Here is a 7,863-nt window from a genome sequence, read left to right on the forward strand (position 1 = left end):
GGGGGGGGGGCAGCATTAGCCGGGCGTCCACGGCCGCGTGACGAGACCCGTCGGCTCGCCCCACGGCCCGCCGGCCTAAGTAGCTGCTCGACGGACGGCAGCTGCCATTACGTTTCTCAGTACCTCTGGTGTTAAGATGAACTGGCCCCGGACAGGGAGCCTCTCGCCCACGGCCTCACCTAATGGACAGTGAGCCCCTCCTCGTGCTAGCCTGGTAAATTTTTTCTACTTTTCGCTGTGTCGCACTGTGTGGCAATGAAAAGTTGGCACATGTGTTTCTCCTTCAGCCTGTGACCTCCTTGGGGTTATACTGAGCCCTTCCAGCATACGCCTTTGTGTCTTCACATAGTAGGAACTCACTGGATGCTTGTGGAATTAATTCATTAAAATCATCTCTATACACACACACACACACACACCCCTGGACGGAAGGGGCTTTAAGGTAATCGACACATTTCTGGCTATAAGTCAGTGGATACATACTGAGGCCCACTGTGTGCCAGGCACTGCCCTAGGCTCTGGGGAACCAAGTTCCCACCAAGGACCCAGCTCTGGAACCAGATCTTCAAGAACCAGAGCTCAGGCAGGGGGAAGATCAGGGCCCCTCCAGGCCTCCCAGACAGTGGGAACGGGAGAAGTAACAGCACAGAATTCTGGGCATGCCCCATCTCCCCCCACCCCGAGCCCGGTGCAGGGCGGACACAAGTCAAGCCGTCAGCACAGAGGCCCGGCCCGGGGGCGAGGGCACACTCACGTCGGTTATCCCACTGACTGAAGAGGTTATGATCTTCACGGTGTCCATGGTGACTTTGTGGACCATCTTCTCCTCCAGCTCCCTCTGATTAAAGCCCTCTCGGTGATTTGTCTGGAAGCCAGAATCAAGGGGGTCCCTGATCGTGGGCCGGCCGGGGCTTGCTGCTGTGTCGGGTGTGGTCTCCTCACCCCCATGAGGCTCCATGCCCAGACACTGGGTCTCCAGAGTTTTCCAGATTCCGGCCTGTGTGACTGCACACCCCTCCACCTACAGCTTGCTGTGGGCCTGGGCACTGGTGTCCCGAGCATAGACTCAGGTGGGATCGAGCACAGGTGCATGAGGCAGCTTCTTTCCTCAACGCTTCGGAAGCCACTTCCAAAGACCTGCGGCCCCATGGTCTGCCTATCGGCACCACTCACCAGTTTGTAGGTGGAGAGAGTCAGCTGCACGGACACGTACTTCAGGCCCCAGCCTTTGATCCTGTCCTGGTAGCCAGACAGAGCCAACTGGCCGATGATGCGGAGAATAGCCATCCTTACCTGACGGGACAGGGCGGTGGACAAGCGGGAACTGGGGTGGGCTCCAGGGTGGGGGGCTGGGCACCTAACACCCAATCCTGTCCCAGGAGACAGCTAGGAATTGGGGCTGCTCTGGGTGGGAAGGGGCCTCGGGGGCTACTGCCCATGCCATCCACCACCCCCTGCCTCATCCAGGGAATCCCACTGGGCAGCCTGGCCACCCAGGAGCCTTCTCAGAGCCTGGAGCACACTCGCTTCTAGATAGGTTGCCCCATCCTCAGGCAGCCCTGGTGGGGACAGCCTGACTCTTACCCTGGGCTCCCCAGGCTTGCTGTGTGGGGTGGCTGTCTTCCCTCCACAGCCTCCACATTCTGAGAACAGCTCTGCCTGAATCTCCAGCCCAATCCCTCCTCCGCCCCCCTCATGCCCTCTCCTGTCTGTGCAGACCCTTCCCCTCCCCGGGGGATGCTCAGCGGCCTCCAGAGCCTATGGCCAGGACTGAAGCTACATTCCAAGGTGGCCACGGCTACAGTGGAGCCTGGACTATGGGTTTTTTAGCCTTTGTTTGAAGGGTACATGGCGTATTTCTCAGCTGCTTTTTCCAAATGCAGTAAAGGTTTTAGAAAACCCTTAGGCCACCACACGGCTCTGGATGAAGCTGGATTCACTCAGCCTCTCCTCCATCCAGGGCGGTGTCTGAGCCCCTTCACTGGGAAACTCCAGGTCCTTGATGAGAGCAAGTGTCTCAGGAGCGGGACCGCAGCGCCAGGGGGCCTCTCCCCTCCAGCCCTACTCAGCGCTGGCCAGGAAGCTAGGTTTTCCACCAAAGGGCCTTCGGCAGGCGGCCCTCCCCCCCCACAGAGTGGGAGAGGAATGAAGGCCACCTGCTGGACCTCCCCCTGCTTCCCCTGCAGGGTGCCCCGAACACCATCCCCTTCCAGGTCTCTGCCCTGTTACCTTGAAGCGGGTGTCAGAGAGGGTGTTCTTGACCACCCGGATGGCCAGGTAGATGGTCCTGATATTCATTCTGGGCTCTGAAAGAGAAAAACCAGCCTGGAGGGCCACGGGCCTCAGAGCTGGGCTCTCAGGAGACGCCCGGGAGTAGTGAGTCTCCCAGAGCACCAGTCCTGCCCATCACCTTCCCCCGGGAGCCAGGCGCCTGGTGGCTCGTCCACGTCACCCCTCCCGAGAGCCTCTGCCTCCCACCACAGCTCAGCGACACCTCCCTCAGAAGCCTCGTGGGCCACCTCGTCGTCGTCCTCCTCCCAACCTGTCCTACCCCACCTGGCCAGGGGAGGGCGTACTCACAAAAATAAATAAATAAAATCTTATTTTTAAAAATGTGGCTAATAATAGTACCTCTCACACAGCTTTTGTGAGCAATAATGAGCCCACACAGTGCTTGGCACACAAGAAAGTGCTTTGTAAGTGCTCGTTAGTCATAGATCTGATGACAGTCGATTCAGGGAGAAGGAAGATTAAGAGAGGTAGGAAAGAGCCGTGAGAAGGTTCTGGAGAGGTCCAGTATGGACAGAATTACAGTTAGGTGCCCAACGTGACACTAGACTCCAGGCTCGATGTTACTACAGGTCAACGCTGGTGGAAGAAAGAGGGAAGCAGGAGCAGAGGAGGGTAGCAGGTAATCGGGCACTAAGGGAGCGTGTTGCAGTCTTGAGTTTTTATCTGCAAAGCAGAAACGTTTCTCTGATTTTAAAAATTGTATAAGCTCATTGCAAAATTAAAATAAAAAGTAACCACTCAACAGTTCAGGTGTGTCCCTAAGCTCATTTATGCAGAAATAAGCATATAGATTTCTTGCAAGTAACCAAGGTCGTGTGACACACACAGCCTCATACTGTACTGTTGCATTTAATACAGAGAGGGCATCTTGTCCACGAAGAAGTATAGATGGATACACCCTTTATGGTTGAGTCATATTCCCCTATGTGGATAAACTATCATTTGTTCCAGAAATTCCCTATAGAAAAACACTTAGGTAGCTTCTAATGTTTTGCTTTTACGCACGACGTGCTAACGAACATAGTTGTCCAGTTAACTTTGGGCAATGATTTCCTTCAGACAATGATCAAAAAGTGAGATTGTTGAGCCCACGTTTCGGGCCCTCCAACCGAGCACCCAGAATGCTTTATCAGTCAATGAAGTGTAAGAAGCTAGTTTCTCATTATTCTGGCACAGCGACCACCGGAGTATAACCAACCCACTAAATCCTGCCCAAAGCCAATTTTTGTAAATAAAGTTTTATTAGAACACAGCCACACTCTGCAGTTTATGACTTCTTTTGCACAGTTGAGCAATTGTCACAGAGACCATGTGGCCTGTAAAGCCGAAAATATTTTTACTATCAGGACTTCTACAGAAAAATGACTAGGCCAACTCTAGTCATTACCATCTCTGTCCATCAGACAGATAAAAATGGTCTCATTGTTGCTTAAATTTATAGTTTTTTTCAGAGAAGGCTTTACTGACAGCAGAATGTGCTTCATATACAGTTGCCCAGTTTGTGCACTGCACAAGGGCACCCAGTTGAAGGACTGAACAGGAGTGACCCATGCTCTTCTAAACAAATCGTGTACCTGCAGGCCACATGCTGCCAGCAAGGGGTCCCTTGTTCCAATTCACACAGAGGTGCTGTCTGAGCTAGTGTCTTCCTTGGGGACAGGATTTCCCTTTTGATTGCAAGGCCAAGTTTACAGTTTAGGCTTAGGGATTTAGAATCAGGAGTTTTTACTACAATTGGGCATTGGAACAGTGGGCCTTCAGGACTACACCTACACGATGTAACTAGGCCTTATTTAAGGCCTTTGGTTTCGCTTTGGGGCTGTTCCAGGATTCAGGTAAACAGTTTGAAATTCAGATTCAGGTAGAAGCTGGGATTCAGAGTTTGAGGAGCGGGTTGAGGGTGGGGGGTGGGGGTCACAGTGCTGGTTAGGCTCAACGGTAGAAAATATGAAGCAACCTTGGTCCACCAAGTAGTGCCCATAAAAGAGGAAATGATGAAGGCCCAGACGTGGTGAGACCTCCCCCCCAGCCTCCGTCCCGGCTTCCCGCTCTTACTCACCGTCGGCGCTCACCACTGCCCTAATCAGGGTCAGGGTCCCCACGCGGATGGCCTCCTTGCTCATCTCCATCTGACCGAGGAAGAACTTCATCAGCTCCTTGGGGTAGGACCGGGCTGCAGGGGAAGGACAGCTTCAGTCACGCCCGTGGGGCCAGAAGGAGCCAGAGGAGGCAGCCCGGGGCCCAGGCGTCCCAGAGGACCCGGAGGCGGGGGCCTCACCGAGGGCTATGAAGCAGTGTACGATCTCCGCCAGGTTCTGGCTGCTGTACTGCTCCTGGGCGGGAGCCTTGGCGCATACCTGGGAACGGGGTGTGCGGGGAAGGTGGTGAGATCGCAGCTGGGGAGCGGACGCAAGGGCAGGCAGGGGCGGCCCAACGCGGCTGTGCCAGAGCCGCGTGGGCGCCAACGCCTCGCACTCCCGTGGGACACAGGAGCTAGACGAGCGAGACAGGGGGCTCCACCACCATCACACCCTCTCCCCTGGTCGGCCACGCCACCTGCCACGGCCCACTTCCCGCTGATCCGCCGTGAGAGTGCCGGTGCCCAGCCACGCTTGCTGGCCTCACCTGGATGTGGAGTTCCGTGAAAATGGTGTGTAGTTGCATTTGCGGGACGGGGGTGTTGGTGGTGACCGACACTTCCAGGATCTGCCTCAAGACCTACAACGGATAGGCGAATGATTGCAGATGACCTTCTGCCAGTTCAGGGTCAGTTAACTCTAGACCCTTGCTACTGAGCGTGGCCCGTCAGCCGGTGGTATCAGCATCCCCCGGGAGCTATTAGAAATGCAGCCTCTCAGGCCCTGCTCCAGACCTGCTGAAGGCAACCCTGCATTTCAGCCAGCCTCCCGGCAATGCCTACGCACAGGAAAGCTTGCAAAGTGCTGTGTGAGGCCACTGAGCGTGGCATTCAAGGCCCTCTTTCCCTTTCTCTTCTCTCCACCTGGAGACGAATCCCATTCTCTCGCCAGATGATCGGCAGGCGGCCCCCTAGATCCACCACATTAATCTCTGCTCCTTGCTTTTAGAGTTGAGGACTCATCCCCTGATGAGCGATCCCCTTACAATAGATTCAGCCTGGGTCACACGTCCACGCGGAACCCTGCCAAGACTCCATCTTGTGTGGGCTAAGGACTGTCATGGATTAAAAGGTCCCCCCAAAATGCATGTACACCCAGAACCTCAGAATGTGACCTGATGTGAAAATGAGGCTTTCCAGATGTAGTCAGTTAAGGGTCTCAGGCGAGACCACCCCGGACTTAAGGTGGGCCTTAAGTCCAACGACTGGTGTCCTTACAAGAAAAGGAGAGGACACAGAGGCAGACACAGAGAAGAGGCCGCGTGAAGAGGGAGGGGTCACATTGGCGTGATGTGCCCGCCAGCCACGCAGGGCAGGCAAGAAAGGCTTCCTCCCCGGGGCCTCCCCAGGGAGGGAGTGCAGCCCCGCCCGCACCTGGACCCCTAGAACTATGGAAGAATCGCTTCTGTCGTTTGAGGCCACCCACCTCGGGGGTCTCTGTTACGGCAGCCCCGGGAAACTAACACACGACCTCACCGTGGACTCCAAGACCCTTTGGGACCTCTTCCTTTCCACCTGGAACAGCAGCATTCGTTTCTCAAAAATCCAGCAAGTGCCAGGCCCCAACTTCCACCGGGTGACACCCCCCGGGGCACCAGGCTTCCAGGCCGCTGTTGCCGGCGACCTCTCACCTGCGTGACGAAGAGCGCCTCCAGGCCGCCCCGGTACTCCGCCAGCAGCAGGGGGATGTAGTCGTACAGCTGCTCCCGCAGGTCATCGGTGGGCAGCAGCACGCTCAGCATGGGCTTCAGGGACTTGATGACCCCCAGCTTCACCTACCCCGGGAGCCCAGGACCCCCAGCAAGGCCCAGTGACGTCACCCCAACCAGAGAGGCAAGGACACGGGGCACAGGGGACCTAGGAAGCAGTCGACGCCCCGCCCGAGACCCCACAGGCAGGCAACGAGGCCCGACCGTCCCTGCGAGTCCCAGCTCTGTCACTTAGGAGAACCTCTCTGAGCGCCTCAGTTTCCTCATCTGTAAAACAGTCCCCTAGCACAGAGCTGACGTGAAAATAGCTCCCCTTGGTAAAAGGCACAGCAATCCCGGGGCCTTTCTCAAGCCGACCTCCTGAGGCTCCAGGGCCCACGCGGTTCAGCAACTCTGTTTCTCAGGTCACCGTCTCTCCGCGGTTCCGGGAATGAAACTGGACCCAGCAGTTCTCCGCCCTCCTAGCCACACAGGCTGGGGAGCCATGACCCGGGGGGACCACGGGACCCTCCCCCGAGGAAGGGGCTTCTCACCTCAGGGTTGTGGTCCCTCAGCCACACGGTCACAAAATAGCGATACATGGGGAACAGCTTCAGGGCCAATTGATCCTCGGTCATCACCGGGTACGCGCTGTCCTCCAGATGCCTCAAGTAAAACTGCACCGTCTCGCAGAAGGTCTCCATGGCTGCAGAGGGGCGGAGGCAGTGAGCCCAGAGGGGCAGGAGCGGGACCAGGCCTCCCCGGGCCACCTCCTCCAGGAGGGCGCACTTGCACACTTCTGGAACCAGCAGGCGACCCAGATGGCCTCAGCCAGCCAGGAAAACCCTGTCTTCGGCCTGACAGGGCAGGCCCCCCACAGAGCCGTTTCCCTGGTCCCTCTCCTGTGAACCCCATTGTCCTTCCCTGGGCTCCTTCTGAAATGCTCGACACAGAGCCCCCTAAACTGAGGCACAGGGCCGACTCCCTCCCGCTAAGCCCCGTTCCCTGAAAGCACGCGCCGCTGTTCAGCCACCTGTGCCCCGCCCCCGCCCCCCAGAGAGCCGATCAGAGGCCCCACGACGCAGGCGATTGCGCCAATGTTTGGGAAGAAATGAACAGCCCATCTCCTGTTCAACCCACCCCTCCACCAGTTTGCCCAGTCCCTCCCCCGGCGCGCTGACCAGCCGGACCGGCGGCCCGAGCGCACACATACCGCCGCAGATGGCCTGGCGCATCTTGGCTTCGTTGGCGAGTCTCAGCATCGTGAATATGGTGGCCAGGGTGATGCCCATGTAGGGCATGAACTCGAACACTGCGCAGCGGGGCAGAGGGCGCAGGGAGTCAGGGGCGGGTCAGCGGGGACGAGGCAGGGGGGGCGAGCCCGCGGGCCAAGTGCGTGGCCAGGGCCGCAAGTAACTGCGTGGAAGTCAGTGTGACGGGGAAGGAGGGAGCTAGACGCAGGTGCAGGGGGAAGGAGCCGGGGACACGGAGATAGAAGGAGGAGGAGGAGGAAGAGCTGAGACAGAGCCGCAGGGAAGAGTGGGCAGAGCAGCAAGTTGGGGAGGGGAGACTCAGTGGGACTCGCGGGTAGACACCGGGCTCTTCAGGTGTCCTACAAATGTCCTTGGATGAAGGAAGAAACAAGGAGACAGCCAGTGAGAAAAAGGGACCAGAAGAAGAGAGAGAGGAAGGAAACCGAGAGGTGGGAGGGGGGGAAAGGAGGGGTTGTCGGAGGACAGAGCCACC

At 57.4% G+C, this 7,863-nt stretch overlaps 1 protein-coding gene across 1 annotated transcript in view; it reads right to left on the reverse strand.

Annotated features, from left to right (window-relative positions):
• The window catches only part of MROH2A (maestro heat like repeat family member 2A), a 44,034-nt gene that overhangs the window by 28,571 nt on the left and 7,600 nt on the right, over window positions 1-7,863 (reverse strand). Inside the window, exons 5-13 of the mRNA XM_040636364.1 lie at window positions 7,331-7,429; window positions 6,672-6,823; window positions 6,061-6,204; window positions 4,918-5,010; window positions 4,571-4,649; window positions 4,352-4,465; window positions 2,230-2,306; window positions 1,174-1,293; window positions 755-865 (exon numbers count right to left, since the gene is read on the reverse strand). Coding sequence (XP_040492298.1) covers window positions 755-865; window positions 1,174-1,293; window positions 2,230-2,306; window positions 4,352-4,465; window positions 4,571-4,649; window positions 4,918-5,010; window positions 6,061-6,204; window positions 6,672-6,823; window positions 7,331-7,429 — 989 coding nt within the window. The remainder of the gene's footprint in view (window positions 1-754; window positions 866-1,173; window positions 1,294-2,229; window positions 2,307-4,351; window positions 4,466-4,570; window positions 4,650-4,917; window positions 5,011-6,060; window positions 6,205-6,671; window positions 6,824-7,330; window positions 7,430-7,863) is intronic.

The sequence above is a fragment of the Ursus maritimus genome, unplaced genomic scaffold (genome assembly GCF_017311325.1).
Source record: "Ursus maritimus isolate PB19 unplaced genomic scaffold, ASM1731132v1 scaffold_1, whole genome shotgun sequence".
Taxonomy (NCBI): Eukaryota; Metazoa; Chordata; class Mammalia; order Carnivora; family Ursidae; genus Ursus; species Ursus maritimus.